Source organism: Drosophila persimilis, unplaced genomic scaffold, assembly GCF_003286085.1.
Source record: "Drosophila persimilis strain 14011-0111.01,24,50 unplaced genomic scaffold, DperRS2 tig00000124-arrow-pilon, whole genome shotgun sequence".
NCBI lineage: Eukaryota > Metazoa > Arthropoda > Insecta > Diptera > Drosophilidae > Drosophila > Drosophila persimilis.
Window position 1 is genome coordinate 9,784,527 of NW_020825294.1, and position 22,997 is coordinate 9,807,523.

The 22,997-nt window shown below is 37.9% G+C and overlaps 4 protein-coding genes across 4 annotated transcripts; 2 read left to right on the forward strand and 2 right to left on the reverse strand.

Moving 5' to 3' along the window:
• The first annotated feature begins 5,794 nt into the window (after nucleotides 1–5,794).
• LOC6596526 (lysosome-associated membrane glycoprotein 1) lies at nucleotides 5,795–10,044 on the forward strand. Its single transcript, XM_002021687.2, has 4 exons — nucleotides 5,795–5,940; nucleotides 8,385–8,762; nucleotides 8,825–9,046; nucleotides 9,099–10,044. The coding sequence occupies exons 1-4, from the start codon at nucleotides 5,883–5,885 to the stop codon at nucleotides 9,437–9,439; spliced, it is 999 nt and encodes a 332-aa protein (XP_002021723.1). The 5' UTR covers nucleotides 5,795–5,882; the 3' UTR covers nucleotides 9,440–10,044.
• Nucleotides 10,045–10,145: 101 nt separating this feature from the next.
• On the reverse strand, nucleotides 10,146–13,293 carry LOC6596527 (intraflagellar transport protein 88 homolog). Its single transcript, XM_002021688.2, has 8 exons — nucleotides 13,141–13,293; nucleotides 12,881–13,083; nucleotides 12,590–12,818; nucleotides 11,767–12,532; nucleotides 11,505–11,704; nucleotides 10,515–11,439; nucleotides 10,368–10,457; nucleotides 10,146–10,308 (listed from the first exon to the last, which is right to left on the reverse strand). Exons 1-8 carry the CDS (start codon nucleotides 13,255–13,257, stop codon nucleotides 10,181–10,183), a joined length of 2,658 nt encoding a protein of 885 aa, XP_002021724.1. The 5' UTR covers nucleotides 13,258–13,293; the 3' UTR covers nucleotides 10,146–10,180.
• A 533-nt stretch (nucleotides 13,294–13,826) lies between these two features.
• On the forward strand, nucleotides 13,827–14,621 carry LOC6596528. Its single transcript, XM_002021689.2, has one exon. The coding sequence runs from the start codon at nucleotides 13,862–13,864 to the stop codon at nucleotides 14,564–14,566; it is 705 nt and encodes a 234-aa protein (XP_002021725.1). The 5' UTR covers nucleotides 13,827–13,861; the 3' UTR covers nucleotides 14,567–14,621.
• Nucleotides 14,574–15,164, reverse strand: LOC6596529 (protein SPT2 homolog). The gene is made up of 2 exons (XM_002021690.2): nucleotides 15,043–15,164; nucleotides 14,574–14,970 (listed from the first exon to the last, which is right to left on the reverse strand). The coding sequence occupies exons 1-2, from the start codon at nucleotides 15,149–15,151 to the stop codon at nucleotides 14,618–14,620; spliced, it is 462 nt and encodes a 153-aa protein (XP_002021726.1). The 5' UTR covers nucleotides 15,152–15,164; the 3' UTR covers nucleotides 14,574–14,617.
• Between the last annotated feature and the right edge of the window lie 7,833 nt (nucleotides 15,165–22,997).

Below are 22,997 nucleotides of genomic sequence, written 5' to 3' on the forward strand. Positions count from 1 at the left end.
CTATTTTCCCAAATAAGTAAAAGAAAAACCATTAAAAAAAAACCAAACAAAACAAAACAACACTCTTAATGGCATACCAAAAGCTTAATAAACTAACCCCCTTTTTCCATCCACTTTAACTAGTGTAATTTCTAAGCAGAAGACGAAGGGCAGGCAGGCAGAAGGCAGGAGGCAGGAGGTAGGATGTCAAGGCAGTTTATCCGATAAAATGCCAGGCCGAACAAGTACACGATGAATGCCGAAGAGAAATCAATAAATAATAGTTTAATGGGAAATGTTATACATAAATATATATTTAAAATATATGTATTATTAAAAGGGTGGACAAACGATGTATTAGCCTCTACTTTCATCAAAGAACTTGAAATGTAAATGAAAGCGGCTTAAGAAATTGCAACAAATAAAATACCAAAAAATTATGCCTCAAAACGAACTAGAGACGGAAAACATTCAGCTTTTAACAATTTTCCATTTCCAATTAATTCCCAAGAACTTCCAAAGTTTCCAATTCGTTCCTCTCTGGTTCTGGTAAAGTGCATTTCATTGGCAAAAACCCATTTGTTTTAGTTATTAAAAGTATATATTTTTAACGAAATTCTTAAAAACAAAAAAAACAAAAAACGACGACACGCAAAATTGTTTAAACATATAACAAACCAAAAATAAATAGTTTTCTAAAATTTTTGCTAGTGCATGTTTTCCTATGACTAAGCTAAATAAATTATGAAAAACGAAAATGAAAATGAAAAAGAAAATGAAAATGAAGATAATTAGTTAAGTAGTCTAATCAAACGCCAGCAGCAGAGGTTGTCACTCAACACACACACACAACAGATTCCTGTTGGGAGATCGATCTTTCACCGTATACTATTCACATTCAATACCCGGCAATTGCAGACAGAGCTTCAATTAAAGATATACGAGCATATATATTGTATTGTATTGTATTGTATTGTATTTAAAGGCCCCCCATAGCTATGCGATCCTTAGTTTTTTTTAGAAGAATTTCACGCACAAAATTTGACTTGAAGACGATACGATTGATTTTCTTTCTCTGGTTTTGTTGTCCCCGGCAAAGTGTGTTCCCAAAACCGCCGATAAATATTAATAGGTTATCTAGGGTAATAAAAGAAAATACAACTTATAAAATTATAATAATAGTAACAAAACGAACAAAACCAAAATATAAGTACATGAAAAAAGATGAAAAACTGCCAAGTAAATGTTTGACCCTCTAGCTTAATAAATTGGCTTGAAAATTTTTCGAAACGACGTTCTTCTTTCGTTCAGTTCCAGCTATCCTGTCCGGCAATTGCCAGGGAAAATGTTTCGGATCCACATCCAAATCCAGATCCAAGCCCAAATTGGGGGAAGAATGTGAAAACAAACCCTTTGCAGACTTTGCTCACATCGATAGGCGGCAACTACTAGCACACAATTTAAATGAATTATATTTAACAAGCATATATATAAACTGCCATTTTTTACACCAAGATGTAAAAATAAAAATATAAAAAAACTAAAACCAAAAAGAAAGCCAACAAAAGAACGACATTTTTTGTGTGTAAACCGACAAACTGCGATCAAAAAACACCAAAGGGCAACAACAATAAATGTTCAACATTTTTCACACAAGTTTTTAACGATAGTTTGAATAACTTCACCTAAAATCATATATAGACAAATTCTTGTTCGACCTTCGCTGAAAGAAAATGACAAAAAAAACACGAAGAAAAAAAAACAAAAAAGAAGAAAAGAAAAACCAAAAGTCAGGCCGCAATTCCAATTCCTTCTCGACTGGACCCTGGGGATCCAGTCATGCGTGTTCCGAGAGTAGCCAGATCGTAAGGTTTGCACATTTTTCGGGTCTTCAGTTCAAGGGATCTCTCACAGAATGGTGCAACACACTGCGGCGCATATAGAAAAACGAAATGTGTAGTAAAATAAATATATATATATATAAATATATATAAAATATATAATTGTTTACAACAATATGTTGACTTCATTTGCATTTGCATTTGGTTTTAGCAACTACACAAAAACAAATATTATGGCAAAATTAGCAGCATTAGAAAACATGATAAAAAATAATATAAAACAAATGGATGGAATGAAGGATTGCAAAATGAATACAAAACATGGTGTATTTAAAATTAAGCTATCTAGAACTAAGGCAAATATAACATAAAGATATATATACATATAAATATATGAGAAATGTTATATACATAAATCGTAAATCGTAAATGAAATGAAGAAACAATGTAAAATTACATCTAAGTACGATTACAGTTTTTGATTTTTGATTAAACCAACCGAAAATCAGAACAACCGAAATTTCAAACCACAATTTGAAGAACAACCACAGCCCACAGAGGAGATTTGTTTAAAACAAAAAGAAAATCGCGCTAAAACTGGCTTAACAGCCGCTTAACAAATTTAGTTCTTGATAAATTACCTAGTGAGAATACCTAGTAGGAACTACTTTATTATTAACGAAGCAACCAGATACAATTATATTTTAATTCAAGAAATGGAAATTTCTCCACCCGCGCAGATGTCTTACAATAAAACAAAAACTACCTTTAGTATACTTTTGAAATTCAATTCAAAATGAAAACCAAGAAAAACCTAACAGATTGCTTTAATTTAGGTTTAAAAAAAATTAAAAATATAAATGAACAAAAAAAACAGACAAAACAAAAAATCCTTCATAAAAATCATAGTAAAACTAAAAAATGTGTGTAACAAGATGATGAAAAACAAACACTGCTTTTTGTATTATTTAAGTTTAACTATAAAAATATAAATATTAAATGAAAAAAAAAAAAACAATAAAAAAAACATAAGCTGTAATATTAAAAAGAACTTACAAGAACAAGTAAATGAACATCAACAAACAAGAAGGGAAAGAACAACAAGAAAATGCTGCATAAAACATTGAAGATGATGAAAAACCAAAATGAAACGATGTGTACGAGTAACGAAAAATGAGAAACATGTTTGAAAAATTTTACTGAATTCAATAAAAATATTATGTTGATATGGAATTAAGTAATTCCAAATAAACAAAAAACAAAAACCGGGTGCGTTTTCATTTTTAATGCGGGCATTGCTGGAGACATGGGTATTTGAAGAAAACTTTCCATTAGGCTGTTTACACTATCGGTGCGTCAAGCGCCTTTCCATCCTACCGGAAGGGGATTAGTCCTTTTTGAATGTAGGTGCGTCTATTCAAAATATTCGATTATTTCTGCACTTTTCTGCCTATCAGCGCAACTATCACAACTACTAACAACAACAAAATAGCTGATGAAAATTCAAATTTTGGCGCGTTAAATATACAATACAATCCTTTAAACTTTTCAGAGTTTTCAGAGTTCCAGAGCACTATGTTCCTCTCACTATCACTGATTCATGATCAGTTGTAGTTCATAGCCAGGTCTACACTCTTCTCAACGTATTGAATGACCGTGCCACAGCTGCTGTGTCAATTGAATTTTGGATAGCATTCGTTCTCTTTGTAAGCGGAAATCAAATCCGTAAAAGATATTTCCGAATATCTCATGTTCAATTCCGTGCAGAAATTTCAGCGTTTGCATCGAACAAAAAAAATTGTTCAATATCAGTTGGATAAAAGCAGATATAAAAATGGTTTCAGAAATGCTTTAAGCTACCTAAGTGGATTCTATAGATATCATTAAATAATATATTAACTATGTACATATACATATGTATGTAACTAAAACGTCCTGATTTCCATCGTTGTAATAATGGTGTTTTAAGTTTCTGATTTAATGTTAAGTCACTTCCGACTAAAATAAGCTTAAAACTTGCAAAATATAGAGTTTTCGGGCTCCTAATAGCTCCTCCTACTATTAAGGTTTTTAGCCTAGGTCACTTTTAGGCTGATTGAGACCCAATGGTCATTGGTTACATATCTGAAGAATCATGGATATATATTTATTTCAATCAGAAACAAAGTAATCAATGGTGTGGGTGTTTTAAGGCAAGACAAATGCCACAAAAGTTTTCGCAACGAAACAACAACTGGTCATGCTGCACTCCTGAGTGGTAATTAAACATCTTTTGATCGTCAATTGTTGTAGAATTAAGCAAACCAGCCTCCACACATTAACAAATCTAATGGGATCTGTTTGTTTCCAGCTACAAAAAAACGTTTCAAAATAGCTATTCATCTTCTTGGAGAATATTATTAAAGCCAATATAACCATTATCAACCAAAGTTTGTTTCTTTATAATTGGTCAACAAATATTTAATTTAAATAAATAATTTGTTAAAAAAGACGGATTAACAAAAAAAATATGCAACGTAAATTATATGAACACTTTTTTTACTTATAAGCATTCCGAAGGGGGGCAGCTGATCCCTTTTTTTGGATACCCCTTGGGAGCCTATCTCTAGTGTTTACATCAATTCTGCATTTGAACACAGCTGCTGCCAAAAGTATTTTATGTATATTCGGTATTTAGTGCTCTTATACTCTTCATAGTATTTTCTAAGATTTTCCAGTATATTATAAGACGCGTTATTAGCTCACCCTCTTGTCCAATGCACCAATGTAAAAATCGTGTAGAAATACTAATTCGTGATCAGCATCGAATTTCTGATTTCTTGCCATAAAAATCTCAATTTGTTCAAAAATGGGAAATTTTCTGAAATTGCGGGAATTTTTCCGGGATACAATGTCCTTTTCCCCTCAACAATGTCCATTATATTCCACACTCACTTACGGCGCTTTCCATTATCACTTACGTTTTCTTACGTGTTATGCTGCTGGCAACATTCATTTGTATGGACCAGACTCATGTGCCGTGAAATAGAGCAGCATTGTTCCTCAACATGGTGCGGATTCAGCAACATTTTGAATACCCTGGGGAAATGGATGCTATAGAACTAAGAAAATGTTTGTCATCTAATGCACCAATAAAGGCCAAAACTAGTCAGTTTCTGTTGAAAAGATATTTCAACGATATTTTGAAAGTTGTGGTCTTCTCACAGAAACAAAGAATTGGTATTGGGGTCAAGATATATTTACAAGACCCTAATCATTAACATAACAATCTGAGATCATTTCTATATTAATTATGTTTTAAAACAGCTTGGAAAAACTATTTCTTCATATATGTACATATATCAACGAAATAGGGTATATTTGTGGCCAAACTCCGGTTGACGTGACATTTCACACTCACTACGTTACATTCCATCACTTACGTTGCCACTATTTTTTGCTGACCTTTTTTGTTTAAACCTGGTTTTCTACACTATGCAATAAAACGTAAAAGTAGTCAATCAGGTAGAAAATTGATTCATTAATCGGATGAAATTATGTGGGCAGAACTAAGGGTTTAAGTTAGACAGCATTATTCAACGGAATAAAGAAATTGAGGAATTGGAACGATTTTTCTCTTACGTTTTATTACGTTTCAATTGCTTGACCTTTTTCGCTAAAACCTTTTTTTACACAAAATGCAAAAAAAGCAAGTATTTAAAATAAGCCAGTTAAGTAGAAAATAGATTCTTTAATTGGTTAAAACTATGTGGGCATGGCTAAATGTGCTATATAGCTGAGAATTTTCCACGGAATATCAAAAACGAGGAATATGTAAAATGGAACTTGAGTTCGTCAGTATATTTACGGTATATTTTTCGAGTAAGACGGTATGTTTCGGTATATTTCTGAGGGTCGGACGGTATATCTTATCGAAAAGTCTGCGGTCGCACTGAGTGTCAACGAAAAAAAACTAAAGAACAACAACTAGTGTGCCAGACAAGAAAAAAAGAAGATCAGAGCAGAGCTACTAAAGCGAAAACTTACCATAAGACAGATATAACAGACTCGACAAGTTGCAATATGTTTGCCCACAAATTAGTGCTGCTAGGCACAACATTGCTATTGCTGAGCAGCGCAGGTGAGTGCAAAAGAAACTACTTGAACCCGAACCCAACGGCCCCGTAGACACCCCACTCACCATTAAACTGCGTCGCACTGGAAGCCTTTGTTCAATTTGCTTATTCATCGCGAATTATTTATATTTTTTGGTTTTGCTGTCTCGCTTGTTCGCGCACGTAACCCGCTGATTGTGTGTTTGTTGTAGCTTTTATCTGTGAAAGAGTTAAAAACAAGCAGCACTGGAATATAATTAAGCGATTTACACTGCAACAAAAGTGTCGTACCGTGTGTGTTTTAGTGTAAATTGAATTATCTAGACCTATCTGCGATTGCCCTTTGGTCACTTTTTTCTCTATGCTCCTCTGACCTTAGTTTGTTCTTTGGAAAATTCCCCCCACAAAATGGTGACTTAGTACCGTTGCAGGCAAAAAGGAGAATGCCGTCAACTCTGTCTTCATCCTCCCCCCACTGCCCGCTCCTCCGGCTACCTGCATCCAAGGGTCTGAGGGAACATGAGAAATATCATCCAGATAAAGCAATTTCATTGCACCCGCTCTTTCTCTACTCTCTATCCACTCTCTTTCGATGCAGGCATATTCAATTTCTCGTCTCATCTTGTTCTCTTTCTTCTCTCGGCTCCTCCTCCTCTATTGTGCACTATATAATTATATTTGATTCACAGCACCAACCAAATTGTTATTTATTTGCTTAACTTTGCCTCATTGTTCTTCCCTTATCGGCCTTCCCTCGACGCCCTGCTATGCCGCCAACGAGGGGGCGTTTTGCGATAGATGGTACGCGTAATTCCCTTATAGCACTAATACCAATTGGTTCTCGTCTCCGATTTCCTGTGGTTTTTGTTATTTCTCAACTCTCCGACTCGTCCACGGCTAATCTGCCATGCCTATGTCATTTATTTGCATTTTAATCAGCCGCCTTATGCTGGCACACAGTAATCTGTTTGATAGTTGTGGAAAAATCGGAATACGAGCGTCTCGAGTGGCGAATGTGTAGCTGATAAGATTTGAACTACAATAAAATGCAGTGCCTTATATGTTTACATATTGTGCAAAAAATAGTCCAAAGAAAACTAGCCGGACACAATGCGGAACCAGTTGTGGATCCATTCAACCATATTATAGAGTTCCATCTCTTTTGGAAGAGCTCTCTTGGCAGCTAATTTCACTTGTGCGGTCATTGGAGTCCTTGGAGATTCATGAGATTGCTTTATTTTACTTTCTATGGACTCACCTATGTATATCCCACATAACATTTCCGAGCTATAGGCCCTCACACACCGCCAATTAGTCCACACTCGTATTCTATGCATTCTTTGCTTTTACTCTCTTCTTGCATGCCGTTGCGAAATAAATCTTATTACCACAAGCGATTTATTTTCCCATCGTTTTTCTCTGTATTAAGCGTCTGGGTCCGCGACACGCCCCATGCCAGGCTGTCTGTCTTCTTTCCGTCTCTCTGTTTGCTTGCTTAACTTGCATTTAAAGGTCATCTCTCTGGACTGCATTACAGAATGGCATTGAACTAGAACAGGGCTCAAAGGGGACGGCTGTAACCGCAGAAAGGACGGGGGTGCCACAGGGTTCAAAGCCAGTTACCAGAACAGAACAAATTTGCGTTAAAATATAATAAAAAAAACTGCCTTTTACAACAATTATTCCATTAAGATAGCGATGAATCATGCCCCAACAACTACTAAACGCTTGTTTTTCAGAGAACACATGACTGATTCGAAGGGAATGATCAAAGGGCGAGTTTGTGAGGGATAGATAAAATTGTTGACTTGCATTCGGGAACTTCAGTAATCTGTTGCCGCAGAACAGAAAGAACACTATATAAAAATATATGACAAAATTCCCTGGAATTTCGGTTCAAGCCTAAGCAAATGTTCTACACACTAGATCAAGTTATCCAACAGTTTTTCGCTCTATTCGCTGTAAATGTGTGGCCACATTTGTCCGCTTCCCTATGTTGGGTTACTTGCATTTGTGCCGCCCATCCAGCAAACGTGATTCTTTCGTTATCAGTTTTTTGCTCCAAAGCTCAAACGAATTATTCATCGAGCGGAAAGTGAGTCACCTTGGTGACAACCCAGTAAAGGCTTGATGGGGAAGCGAAACAAAGAAGATGCAATCCCAGGTTGTCTCTGTAGGTCCCCGGAATTAGTTTAAAAAGTTAGGAACTGTAATAGTACTGTACTTCAGTCTACAATGAAGATTCAGGTACAGCAGTTGAATGAACTCTAGATACCCTTTATAATAAGTACCTGAAACAAAGCGCAACAGACTGATGTAAGCCGGTACCTGCCTTTCCATAGCACTCTCCTCATTCTCTTTTGTAGCAAAACAAAAGCCAAGTCAAATATTAAAGCAGAAAGCACATGCTGATAAGATACTTTCAAGACAAAGACCTTTAATAACAACTGTCCCTTTATATTTCTTACAGTCCAATCACAAAGTTCAATTAGTTTGAAGGATGCCAATTTCCAGGAGGCACAAAAAGCTCCGGAGACCACCTCAGAAGTGCCGCTGACATCGAGCAGCAGCACCTCCACCTCCACAACAACAACAACCACTACAGCAGCACCAACAACTTCGACGACCACTGTAAAGACGAGCACCAGCTCTAGCTCCACATCGACGACAACGACGACCAGCACTAGCACCAGCACTGAACCACCAAAGACAACGACTACACCTGCGCCAGTGCCAACCACGACCCATGCCCCACAACCATATCCCGCACCCAGCGTGGGCACATGGAATGCAACCTGCATTCTGCTGACCATGGCCGCCCAACTGAACTTTACCTATGAGACCAAGGGTGAGCACCTAATCTTTCCACGAATGTTACCTTACTGAAGATTTCTCATTCTATTTTTTAAGATGGAAAGATGGCCCATGGTCTGTTCAACATACCACCCAATGCCACCATTGGGGATAGTGTGTGCGACAGCCAGACCATTCAATCCATTCAATTGAGCTGGGGACCGGTAACCTCTGTGCAATCGATGGTGATGCAGTTTGACAACAAGAATGCAACTACTGTATTGTCTAGCATCCAAATCCATTTTTCTGTTATCAGCGAGGACTACCCCGATGCCAAGGGTAAGGAGTCCTGATTTCTGTATAGACATATTTTTTAATTCTCCCTTTGCAGAGAACCAAACTCTTCAGCTGATTCATCGCGGCAGTGAGGAATTCAAGACGCCCGAGAAGATGTCCTACCATTGCACACGCCCTCAGCAGCTTAACTTGACCGAGACCGTGGATTTGAAGCCAGAGATTGGATGGCTCAGCGTTAGCAATGTACAGGCGGAGGCTTTCCGTGGGGCCAATGCCAGCGGATTCTCCACCGTCCACGATTGTGATAGCTCGGAGACCTCAGATGTGGTTCCCATTGCTGTTGGCATTGCCCTGGCCGCCTTAATTCTGGTCGTTCTCATCTCGTATCTGTGCGTACGCCGTCGATCCATCTCGCGCGGCTACATGAGCTTCTAAAGAGGAGTAGTACCCCAGCAAATAGGGCAGGTTCGAATGGGATTGAAGCAGAGTTCGAAAGAGAGATAGGAAAGCGTTTGGTGTGTTTGAATTCAGAGAGAAAATTAAGATTGATTTTGATAATTGGAAGCCGTCTGTGAGAATGTGAGGAATGATCAATTTCTTGTTTCGTGAAAAGTTCAGTTCAGTTTTGTTTTGTTTTTGTCTAAATCGTAGAACGCGCTCAAACGAGAAAGGAATAGAAAAGTGGAATATGAGGGGGAAATGTAAAAGAATTCGATCTGAAGAAGCTCTGTGTATCTGTGTCTGTAACTGTTCCCATGTAATGTGTATTCATAAAATGGTATTCTCCGCCTCCGTCTGTCGAATCGAAAACCCACTTTTCTTTATAAAGTCCCCCCTGAAATTTTAAACTTACAATAGAAGCACCCAACAACACACACGTTTTACTCAATAAATCACGTAAATTTAATTAGCGTGTGACACTCCAAAAATGTGAAAACGAACAAGGGTTCAACGCTTTTGGCTGATGCAAGGTCGTTAATTATGGTCAGTAATTATAAAGGCAGTCGAGTTTTTCCAAATAGAAGGAACATAATTTTAAATTTTCGAACGTAATATTATCAAAACACAACACAGATTTATGTATTATTGGCCTTGAAAGCGTAATAAAAATATTTAAAGCCAACATTGGAATATCTTTTGATATACATATGTATTTATTTTAAGAAACTATGACATTTAGATAGGCAACAAGCTTTCGGCATTCATCTCCGCATCATCATCGGAATCATCTCTGCTGTGTTGGCCACGAAACATGCCGGTGCGTGGACGCTCTGCTGGCGGACCCAAAGGATCAAATTGTTGAACTGCCAACAAAAATACATATCAAAAAGAGTATATATATTTTTTCTAATGGATGTATCACCTGAAAACGTGGCCGAACTCTGTCTATAAGCCATAGTACCGGATAGATCGCTGTTTTCCTGCAAACGTTCCTCATTCGATGGTCGGATAGCTACAAAAGAAACACAATTTTCAGGAGTGGAGCGGTTAAGATAAGCCTGATCCTTACTTCTCATTCGACTACTGCTTGAAGTAGCCGATGATAGACGCTGCTGCTGGTAGCGTTGCTCGTTCTGTCGCTCCTGTTGCAGCTTGTGGAGTCGGGCATAGTCCAGGGAATACCTCTCGTGGAGATCAGTGAGACCCAGGCTCTTGGTCACCTGCATCAAAGCCCGCACGCAGGTAAGGTTATCCGGAAATCGAGCATAGATCTTCTCGAACATCCCCAGATACTGCTTGGGCGGCAGATAGGAGTTGCGGAAACAGCTGGCGATACGCAGCATGAGGTTGGGGTCATTAGGATCAGCCAGAACCGCTCGCTCGTAGTAGTAGAGGGCCTTTTCCGTGGCCTGCAGCTTAATGTAGTAGGAGCCAATGGAGCTGGCAATGCTAATGTCGCTCATGTTGATGCGGTAGGCCTCATTGTAGTACTGGTTCGCCTCCTGATGGTCCTGAATCTGCTCATACATTGAGCCGACCTTCTCAAACAGACGCGAATCGATGTCGGCGGCGGATATACCCAGTACCTGCAGATACGCCTGCAGTGCTCCAGGGGTTGCTGTTGGCTTAAAGCCGCTCCCCACAATACCTGAGCCATTGCTGAGTCTTCGCTCTTGCAGCTTTGCCAGCTGATAGTAGACATGGCTATGCTGCACCGAGTGCGGCACCATTAGCTGCGCCTTCAGCAGCTCGAACTGCTCCTCTGCCTGCTGAAAGTCCTGCTGAGCGAGCGCCACCAAGCCTAGATTATAGTTGGCCTCAAAGCTTGTGGGTTGCAGCTGCAGGGCTCGCTCGAAGCGATCCCTGGCGGAGCTTAGGTTCTGCTTCTGCATATCCACAATCCCAGCATTAATCAAGGCCAAAGCATTTGTCTCCAGAGCTCCGATATCCTGCAGCTGATTCAGGCAATGCGAGGCCATCTCCAGGTTGCCCAACTATGGATTAAGCCTAAGATTATTTAGATTATGAATCAATACAGGTGTACCCTTCCCTAACTTACACTTATGTAAATGAAACTCAGGTTTGTCAGTGCACTGGCCGTCATGGATCCCTCGCTCTTGCGATCATACATCTGCAAGGTTTCGATGGCCTGATTCACATCGTTCTGTCGAAGGTAGACCAAGGCCTTGTTTAGTTCGAGTTCATTGGCCAACCAGGATAGATTCGATGTCTTGATGATCTCAATGCACCAGTTGTAGCCTAGAAAATCGATGAGTTTTGCTATATACGAGTAATTACAGCTTGGGACAATCCACACATACCATCATTGTAGTTTTCCTCAATTATAGGTGATATTAGATCCACAATCATTGTAATGGAACGCTTCTCGGCATTCCTCTTTTGTTTGGTGTACAAAGCCAGCTCATCCGTTTTGAGGGCCTGCAGAACAGAACGATTCTTTGCCTTGGCCGAGGTATTGATGGACTCTTGTACCTTCTCGTAGGTGCTGCCACCCTCGGCATCGATTACGGCCACTTCGGCACCACCACCACTGGCCTCACCATCTGTGGATTTTTGTAGATCCTGTGCCCCTGCGACTTGTCCTGCCTGTTCGGCCTGCTGTTGCAGCTTGATAATATTATTCTCACTGTCCAGATCGCTTTCACTCTCGACGGCCTGGACATCGCAAAGATTGCGAAATGCACTCTTGATCTTCTCCACATCGCCCATGGCATAGTAGCAGAGCAGCAGATGGATCCCGCTCTTGATGTCCGGCCGCTCAGACATGATGAACTCAAAACTGGAGGCAGCGTCCGAATAGGAGCCCATCCGCACGAAAAGTACGCCAATATTCTCGGTGATCTTCAGACGCAACTGGTTCAAGTTCTTGGGCACCGAATCCAAGGCCATGCGATACATTTTAATGGCTTTCGGATAGATCCCCATCTTGTAGTAAATGTTACCCATGTTGAGCTTCAGCTGATTGACATGGGGAAACATCTTGTTCTTTGTCATGATGCTGTACGTGTTGAGGGCCTCGATGTGCATATCACTGTGCTCGTATTGCTCGGCGAGATTGAAAAAGACCTGACATAGAGATATATTTACAGGAACCGGCAGTAAAAAGAGTTCAGCTCAACTTACAGCATAAGTCAAATCAAAGTTGTGATACACATTCTCCCCCTGCTGATCACGAAAGCGGTGCAGTGTTCGATCCAAGGAGAAGGCTTCTTTGGCCTTGTTTAATGCATCCGCCAGAGCAGACTTTACCTCCGGATTGATGTCTCCGCTGGCACTCCGTGAGGTCAATACAATGGATGCCTCCAGTAGCTTCACAATCTTTGCCTCTAGATTTTTGTACTTAATCTGGGGACTGAAACGCAAGTTACATTTTGATTCGATTCTCCTATATGTAATATGAAAGCATTATCCTACTTGACTTCCTTGGCTGCATCTACGGCTGCATTGGCCGAGGAGAGTGTCTGCTGCTTGGCCTTCTCCAGAAAGAACTGATCGAACCTTTGGCCAGCGGAACCACTGCTGTTGGCCGCATAGCCCACGGCCCGGACCGCAGTGGATGGTCTGGCCAGCGCTGTCTTATCCCCACCGCCTGCCCGACTGCTTACCAGATTACCGCGCTATAATGCAGGAATATTTATAATCAATGTATATTTTCTTAGGCTTAGTTTTCTTACCGAAAAGAGTTGCGAAGTGGGTGGCCGGGGTCTTCCTGCGGCTGTTGGTGGAGGCGGTGGCACTACCTCGGATTCGGGATTGGGGTCGACGGGTTGTTGTTTGTCCTGTACACTCATTTCACTTCATTTGCTGTTAAAATGTACTTTTCGAAATTCTCTCCTTGAATGAAAACAAATCAAGCGACTATCATTTGTTTGGGTTGACCGTTTCCAAGGTGATCCCAAAGCCAGAACGAGGTTGCCACCGTGGAGAGTCCTAAGGGTAGGAGAGTCCGTTTCTGTTTGAAATATTATATGGGAAGGCATATTGTCTAGTGTAATTAGAATAAGAATAAGAATCGTTAATATTTATATTTATCTAATAGTAGATGCAATTATATGTACGAGTACGAGTATATATGTACATATCATCTCAATCATTTACTTTATTTGAGGAATCAAAGAAATTATGGAATTAAACTTTTTGTTCAAATATTATACAAATATATGAAATTTACAATAAGAAATCATCATTAACAACACCCAGAAAACCAACACAATTTATATTATTGTAATTCAATTTGGGTGGCCAGGGCCTTCCTGCGGCTGTTGCTGGTATGTATATTATACAGACCTTAAAGTCGTCCCAGGTCCTTTCTTTCTATAAACCCAGCAGGTTTTCTTAGTTCATTCAAAAATACAGATTATTAAACTCCTCAGTCCCATAGCTCTATTGAGCACTATGAATCCCATTTGCCGAATTGATATTAACTTGCCCGAGTGCCAGAAATGGATGGATGATGTGTACAACAAATGTCGAGAGATCTTCAGCAGGGAAGTGGCTTCATCAGCCTGGTGGCAGGACGAAACACCGGCCATATACAAAGAGAACATACAAGCCATGACCGCCATTGATTGTCACAAGTTGAAGCGTGATCTGGCCAGAGAAGTGGCTGCCACAGGTCCAGGATCCTCGGCCCCGACAGGCCCCCGCTCCTTTCTTTGGTGGCACAAGGTGATGCTTGTCGTGGCGTATCTTCTGGTCTTTGCTGCACTTGTCTTCCTGTATCGATGTGTCAATGCCAGGTGTAGTAGACGTGAACATGTGCGGGAACATGGACATGGACATGGACATGGACAAGGACATGTGAAGATCAAAGAGGGGGCAGTAGCTATAGAGCCGGACGAGGCCCTTCGTCCCATATCTAGGCTAGAGCCAAAGGAGAAGAAGGAAAAATCGAAGAAGCATTGGTTGCGTCGCAAGTGTCGTCACGTGTTTGTTCACAGCGAAGCGGAGTTGCGTCGCCAGCAGGCCAAGCGGGAAAGGGAAGAACGAGTTCATGAGGAGCACGTCAAACATAAGATCGAGAAGTGGACCCATGCTCGGGAACTGGAGGAGCAGAAGCGACGGGACAAGAAGGAAAGAAGTAAATCGCCGAGCGAATGAAGGACAAGGCACACGTATATCACTTTAATCTGCTCCAAAAATACAGTCGTTCTATTTCCCCTTGGACATCTTCATTTTTTTGCGTTTGTTCTGCTCGCGTTCCAGGCGCATATCGTCCAGGTCCTCCTTCCTGCCCAGACGCATACTAGTGCGCTCCTCTTTCTCCACTTCACCAAAGTTGGCGTCCATGTGGCGCAAGTCCATGTCCGACTCGTCCGCAAAGCGACGCTTGTCATAGCCAAAGATTGTCCGGATGTGCGATGAAACCAATTTGGAGCTAATTTCCTCATCTTCCTCGACAATGAAATCCCGCATCTCCTCCATTTCTTCTTCGCCATCGGACAAGTTGCAGTGCTCTTTAACACCCTTAGGTTCAGCCTTTTTGTTCAGATATTTCAAGGGACCTGAGAGTGGCGACCATTGGCATTGTGGTAAATGGATCTAGAGATATACATATTCTATCTGCATAGCCTTACCATAGAGGCCCAGCCTCTCGCGTCTCTTCACCTCCTCCATGCGATTGCGTTCCCTGCGTTCGCGCTCGGCGCTTTCACGCTTCTGCTTTCTGGTCATCAAGCGGCTCATTCTGATACAAACAGGATTGATTCGATCACAACTAAAAACTAAACTTATAATAATATATTTTTTGATTGCATAGTAAGGCAAGAGTATACTTGATACGTGTACAATTGCAGTGTCGATAACAGTGTTGTTTACATATTTATCTGAAAACCTGAAAACCAAGCTATCCAGGCCAGAAGACAAATACTGCACATAAAATTGATTAATTATTCAAATTAATTCCAGAAAGGAATCAAAAAGAATAATAATAATTTATTCGATAAAAATTACGAGTACTATTGTTATGCAACACTTATCCCTCCGACATCTTTTGACAGGTCCATTTCCGGCATCTTCATTCTTTTTCTTCTTTGGCCGGCACGCACAGCGACGTGTTTTCTGCTCTTCGCAAGTAAGTTACAAAAGATTTGCTAAGTATGTATAAAATTATAAACAGAAGATAAAAAAAAACATCAAAATACTGATAATACTATTACTACTAATAATATTGTTAAAAGTTGTAACCGAAGTAAAATTATAATGCTTTCACATAAGCGCATGCGCACCCCCACTAAATTGTATACGGATGTGTGATGAAAACCAATATACATATTTAATCAAAAATACACAAATATAATATTTTGAAGTGAGATACTGTCAACATACAAAAGAGTTACTGAAAATATCAATAATAAATTAAAATTTATCCATTTTACTAAGAGGATTACTAAAGAACAAGAAGATTAAAACTTGATTAGCAGGTTAGAACCGTTTTGTGCGTGAGCGAGCTCTGTTAAATTGTGCGTGCGATCAGAAGCAAAATACAATTTTACTCAACAATACGTTTTGAATTCACATTCTGCATTGGAAAAGCAATGGAGAATAGAATGTATTTGCATATTCTTTTGTTCCTTGCTTTTCCCAAGCGGAATGAGAGCAGTCGTCGCATGAATGAATGAATATTTTGTGGCTAAATATAATATGAACACATTCAAAATGGCGATTACGGCGAGTTTTCAGCAAAATATCAAACTACAAAAGGGATTAAAAATATCAAAAATAGATTCCAAACTATGCAAATCAATATCATAATTAATAATAATATTAATAAATAACAAGTGGATTAAAAGTTTAAGAGGATAGAAGGCTGGAGCCGTTGTGAACTTTTTGAACTTTGACCCCGCTTGTGCTGTAAATTAAATGCCCAATTTGAATCCCTTGAAATTGCAATTGACTATAGCATATATTTTACCACTTTTAATTCTTAATTTAATTGGATTCTTAATAATGTGGAAACTGGCTCAAAAATACCTCCAATAGAAACGTGCGGGAACGTTCTGAGGCAGTGTATATGTGTGTGTTGCTATCTCGCTCTCCTCCGTTACATGGTACGAGAAGACTGTCTGAGAAAGAGAGAGGGAATGAATCACGCGGATGGTGTTCCGTAGCCATTGCAGTTTGATTTGTTCTTTTCGGCTATAATAATAATCCAATCCAATCCAATAATAAAAAGTTTTTGCATCTAATTTAAGTTCGTGCTATGTAGTCCCCAGGAGTATATTATGGTATTTTCTAATTCATAATGCTGTTGTTGACTGCAAAGTAAGATGTGAGTACTCCACAAAGAATGATTAAATGAAAATTAAGCAAACACTTCAAGTTTATTACCAGGACAGGTTTGTAACCGTTACTTTCCTTAACTCGTATCACAGCTCTAGCCTGGCAATTTTGCTTGAACAATACCTCTTTTTAGAAAATTTCGAGAAAAGCGCACAAGTTTCAAATGATCGAAGACAGTTTAATAAAGAAAATATTTAATTTGCATTTCAATTTAGAAACACAAATCATGTGTGGTATGCTTTAACTCATACATAACTTGTGTCTCTTAGATCAAATGTGAGTACACGACGAATTCCCAATTGAGAAGTCCCCGTTTTAAGTTTGTTACCAGGTCGATTGAAAAATTACCTATATTTAAAGAAGAATATATACAAAAAGAGTGGTGATTTTGAAAAAGAAAGTAACCGTGTTGAAGAAAATGTGTCTCCCACACAAAATGCACATTCGTGCTATATGGCAAACACTTGATTTATGTTATTTTCTAATTCATAAATCTCTTGTCTGCCATACAGCAAAATGTGTGCTCTATCCTGATGCATCCTATGCTGGCTTAGATCAGAATCTGAGTAACGACAAAGAAGTAACCAAATTTCAATTTTCTTACCAGTGTGGATTTGTAAAACGTTGCGTTTTTAAACTCGTATTGCATTTCCAATCTGGCAAGTTAGCTTGAACATCACCTGCGCTTGAGAATGATGTCTTAAAATAATAGAAAGAAAACTGTGATTTAAACATTAAAAGTGATTTTGGGATGCAAAGTACCGCAACTCAGATCCCAAATCTTTGCCGACTTTCAATTCGTGCTTGCAATCTTTTTGGCAACTGTGCTTAAAAAAAACATCCAATAAAAAAACAGTTATTTGGTGAAGAAAATACCACAATCAATACTCTATAACTTTTAAGTGCTCTGCAAATTATTCTCGTCTAATTATGATATAATTATATATATATTATGATATTTTGTAATTCATGACACAATTGTTGACTACAAAGCAAGATATGAGTACTCCACAAATAATGATTAAATGAAAATTAAGCAAACACTTCAAGTTTATTACCAGTCCAGATTTGTTAAACGTTACTTTCCTTAACTCGTATCACAGCTCTAGCCTGGCAATTATGCTTGAAAAATACATCTTTTTAGAAAATTTCGATATAAGCGCACAATTTTCAAGTGATCGAAGACAGTTTAATAAAGAAAATATTCAATTTGCATTTCACTTTAGAAACACAAAGCATGTGTGGTATGTTTTAACTCATACGTAACTTGTGTTTCTAGATCAAATGTGAGTACTCAACGAATTCCCAATTGAGAAGTCCCAGTTTTAATTTTGTTACCAGGTCGATTGAAAAATTACCTATATTTAAAGAAGAATATATACAAAAAGAAAGGTGATTTTGAAAAAGAAAGTAACCGTGTTGAGGAAAGTGTTTCCCCCACCAAAGGCACATTCGTGCTATATGGCAAACAGTTGATTTATATTATTTTCTAGTTCATAAGTCTGTTGAGTGCCATAGAGCAAGAAGTGTGATGCATCCTCATGTATCCTTAGCATGGCTTAGATCAAGATATGAGTAATCGACGAATTCTCAATTGAGTAATTCCAGTTTAAAGTTTGTTACAAGAATGGATTTGGAACTCTTTGCCGTTTTTAACATATTAGCATACAACATATTAATTTCAGACGATGATCGCTTTATATCCCTGTACTGACAAGAAGTGAGCCCTTGGCAAGATGTATGAACGATTTAAGCCCATATTTTCAGTTTTTTACCAGGTTAGATTTGCGAAACGTTGAATTTAGGTCGTATCACAATTCTAGCCTGGCAATTTTGCTTGAAAAATACCTCCTTTTAGAACATTTTGAGATAAGCGCACAATTTTCAAGTGATCGAACAGTTTAATAAAGAAAATATTTAATTTGCATTTCAATTTAGAAACACAAATCATGTGTGGTATGCTTTAACTCATACATAACTTGTGTCTCTTAGATCAAATGTGAGTACACGACGAATTCCCAATTGAGAAGTCCCAGTTTTAATTTTGTTACCAGGTCGATTGAAAAATTACCTATATTTAAAGAAGAATATATACAAAAAGAGTGGTGATTTTGAAAAAGAAAGTAACCGTGTTGAGGAAAGTGTTTCCCCCACCAAATGCACATTCGTGCTATATGGCAAACAGTTGATTTATGTTATTTTCTAATTCATAAGTCTCTTGTCTGCCATACAGCAAAATGTGTGCTCTATCCTGATGCATCCTATGCTGGCTTAGATCAGAATCTGAGTAACGACAAAGAAGTAACCAAATTTCAATTTTCTTACCAGTGTGGATTTGTAAAACGTTGCGTTTTTAAACTCGTATTGCATTTCCAATCTGGCAAGTTAGCTTGAACATCACCTGCGCTTGAGAATGATGTCTTAAAATAATAGAAAGAAAACTGTGATTTAAACATTAAAAGTGATTTTGGGATGCAAAGTACCGCAACTCAGATCCCAAATCTTTGCCGACTTTCAATTCGTGCTTGCAATCTTTTTGGCAACTGTGCTTAAAAAAAACATCCAATAAAAAAACAGTTATTTGGTGAAGAAAATACCACAATCAATACTCTATAACTTTTAAGTGCTCTGCAAATTATTCTCGTCTAATTATGATATAATTATATATATATTATGATATTTTGTAATTCATGACACAATTGTTGACTACAAAGCAAGATATGAGTACTCCACAAATAATGATTAAATGAAAATTAAGCAAACACTTCAAGTTTATTACCAGTCCAGATTTGTTAAACGTTACTTTCCTTAACTCGTATCACAGCTCTAGCCTGGCAATTATGCTTGAAAAATACATCTTTTTAGAAAATTTCGATATAAGCGCACAAGTTTCAAGTGATCGAAGACAGTTTAATAAAGAAAATATTCAATTTGCATTTGGCTTTAGAAACACAAAGCATGTGTGGTATTTTAACTCATACATATCTTGTGTTTCTAGATCAAATGTGAGTACTCGATGAATTCCGAATTGAGAAGTCCCAGATTTAAGTTTTTTACCAGGTCGATTGAAAAATTACCTATATTTAAAGAAGAATATATACAAAAAGAAAGGTGATTTTGAAAATGAGAGTGTTTCCCCGACCAAATGCACATTCGTGCTATATGGCACACAGTTGATTTATGTTATTTTCTAGTTCATAAGTCTGTTGAGTGCCATAGAGCAAGAAGTGTATCCTCATGTATCCTTAGCATGGCTTAGATCAAGATATGAGTAATCGACGAATTCTCAATTGAGTAATTCCAGTTTAAAGTTTGTTACAAGAATGGATTTGGAACTCTTTGCCGTTTTTAACATATTAGCATACAACATATTAATTTCAGACGATGATCGCTTTATATCCCTGTACTGACAAGAAGTGAGCCCTTGGCAAGATGTATGAACGATTTAAGCCCATATTTTCAGTTTTTTACCAGGTTAGATTTGCGAAACGTTGAATTTAGGTCGTATCACAATTCTAGCCTGGCAATTTTGCTTGAAAAATACCTCCTTTTAGAACATTTTGAGATAAGCGCACAATTTTCAAGTGATCGAAGACAGTTTAATAAAGAAAATATTCAATTTGCATTTCACTTTAGAAACACAAAGCATGTGTGGTATGTTTTAACTCATACGTAACTTGTGTTTCTAGATCAAATGTGAGTACTCAACGAATTCCCAATTGAGAAGTCCCAGTTTTAATTTTGTTACCAGGTCGATTGAAAAATTACCTATATTTAAAGAAGAATATATACAAAAAGAAAGGTGATTTTGAAAAAGAAAGTAACCGTGTTGAGGAAAGTGTTTCCCCCACCAAATGCACATTCGTGCTATATGGCACACAGTTGATTTATATTATTTTCTAGTTCATAAGTCTGTTGAGTGCCATAGAGCAAGAAGTGTGATGCATCCTCATGTATCCTTAGCATGGCTTAGATCAAGATATGAGTAATCTACGAATTCTCAAGTGAGTAATTCCAGTTTAAAGTTTGTTACAAGAATGGATTTGGGAGACTTTGCCGTTTTTAACATAGTCCCCGTTTTAAGTTTGTTACAAGAATGGTACTTTGCTTGAGAAATACTTATATTTGACCGAGAACATATACAGAAAGAGTGGTAAATTTAGGCCGTGATAAAATAGTGTTTGGACCTTTCTCTGACTAAATTCACATTAATACTACACACGTGATTATAAATTGCATACATATTCATAATTGTTTTCCAAAAAGCAGGATGCGAGCATTCGGCAAAAAGGATGAAAGATGTAAGCCCACAATTTTCAGTTTTTTACCAGGTCAGATTTGTGAAACGGTTCCTTCTTATAACTCGTACCACAGTTCTAACCTGGCAACTTTGCTTGAAAAATACCTCTGTTCAAAGAAACGAGAAAAGAAAACGTCCGTTTCAAAACTTAATGGTAATATGGTGATGAAAACTTGTGCATTCGATTCGCTCTTATTTCATATTCATGACTTTATGTACCCAAGGCATGTGTGATACATTGACCGCGTCCATACTTTGTGTGTCTTAGCTCAAGATGTGAGTAATCGACGAATCCCCAATTGAGCGATCCAAGTGTCAAGCTTGTTACAAGAATGGACTTGGGAAACTTTGGCTGCTAATTTGGCTAATTCGTAGCTTCTTTTTCTTCTTTGGTCAGCGCACTGCAAAAGATTTGGAAGTATGTATAAAATTATGAACTGTAGATAAAAAAAAAAACATAAAAATTCTGACAGGATTGTTAAAAATCCCTTCACATACACGCGTGCGCACCCCCACTAAATTGTATGCGGATGTGTGATGAAAATCAATATTTTTAATAAAAAAAATACACAAATATAATATTTTTCAGTGAGATACTGTCAACAAAAAAAAAGAGTTACTGAAAATATAATAAATTATAATTTATCCATTTTACTAGGAGAATTACTAAAGAACAAGTAGATTAAAACTTGATTAGCGGGTTAGAACCGTTTTGTGCGTGAGCGAGCTCTGTTAAATTGTGCGTGCGAGCAGAAGAAAAATACAATTTTACTCAACAATACGTTTTGAATTCACATTCTGCATTGAAAAAGCAATGGAGAATAGAATGTATTTGCAAATTCTATTGTTCCTTGCTTTTCCCAAGCAGGATGAAAGCAGCCGTCGAATCAAAATAAATTTTTTTGTGGAAACTATAATATGAACATATTTAAAATAACGATTCAGGCGTCTTTTCAGCAAAACATCAAAATACAAAAGAGCTACCATAAATATCAATAAAATTTTACCAGGTTAGATTTGCGAAACGTTGAATTTAGGTCGTATCACAATTCTAGCCTGGCAATTTTGCTTGAAAAATACCTCCTTTTAGAACATTTTGAGATAAGCGCACAATTTTCAAGTGATCGAAGACAGTTTAATAAAGAAAATATTCAATTTGCATTTCACTTTAGAAACACAAAGCATGTGTGGTATGTTTTAACTCATACGTAACTTGTGTTTCTAGATCAAATGTGAGTACTCAACGAATTCCCAATTGAGAAGTCCCAGTTTTAATTTTGTTACCAGGTCGATTGAAAAATTACCTATATTTAAAGAAGAATATATACAAAAAGAAAGGTGATTTTGAAAAAGAAAGTAACCGTGTTGAGGAAAGTGTTTCCCCCACCAAATGCACATTCGTGCTATATGGCACACAGTTGATTTATATTATTTTCTAGTTCATAAGTCTGTTGAGTGCCATAGAGCAAGAAGTGTGATGCATCCTCATGTATCCTTAGCATGGCTTAGATCAAGATATGAGTAATCGACGAATTCTCAAGTGAGTAATTCCAGTTTAAAGTTTGTTACAAGAATAGATTTGGGAGACTTTGCCGTTTTTAACATATTAGCATACAACATATTAATTTCAGACGATGATCGCTTTATATCCCTGTACTGACAAGAAGTGAGCCCTCGGCAAGATGTATGAACGATTTAAGCCCATATTTTCAGTTTTTTACCAGGTTAGATTTGCGAAACGTTGAATTTAGGTCGTATCACAATTCTAGCCTGGCAATTTTGCTTGAAAAATACCTCCTTTTAGAACATTTTGAGATAAGCGCACAATTTTCAAGTGATCGAAGACAGTTTAATAAAGAAAATATTCAATTTGCATTTCAATTTAGAAACACAAATCATGTGTGGTATGCTTTAACTCATACATAACTTGTGTCTCTTAGATCAAATGTG

Bases quoted from the DNA above. Each gene is read 5' to 3' on its own strand.
- LOC6596526 (XM_002021687.2), top strand. From the start codon at position 5,883: ATGTTTGCCCACAAATTAGTGCTGCTAGGCACAACATTGCTATTGCTG. The intron at 5,941-8,384 runs GTGAGTGCAAAA...TATTTCTTACAG, and splicing joins GCTATTGCTGAGCAGCGCAG to TCCAATCACAAAGTTCAATT. The intron at 9,047-9,098 runs GTAAGGAGTCCT...CTCCCTTTGCAG, and splicing joins GGACTACCCCGATGCCAAGG to AGAACCAAACTCTTCAGCTG.
- LOC6596527 (XM_002021688.2), bottom strand. From the start codon at position 13,257: ATGAGTGTACAGGACAAACAACAACCCGTCGACCCCAATCCCGAATCC. The intron at 12,533-12,589 runs GTAAGTTGAGCT...TCTCTATGTCAG, and splicing joins ACTTTGATTTGACTTATGCT to GTCTTTTTCAATCTCGCCGA. The intron at 11,705-11,766 runs GTATGTGTGGAT...TCGATTTTCTAG, and splicing joins TGAGGAAAACTACAATGATG to GCTACAACTGGTGCATTGAG.
- LOC6596528 (XM_002021689.2), top strand. From the start codon at position 13,862: ATGAATCCCATTTGCCGAATTGATATTAACTTGCCCGAGTGCCAGAAA.
- LOC6596529 (XM_002021690.2), bottom strand. From the start codon at position 15,151: ATGAGCCGCTTGATGACCAGAAAGCAGAAGCGTGAAAGCGCCGAGCGC. The intron at 14,971-15,042 runs GTAAGGCTATGC...CGCCACTCTCAG, and splicing joins CGAGAGGCTGGGCCTCTATG to GTCCCTTGAAATATCTGAAC.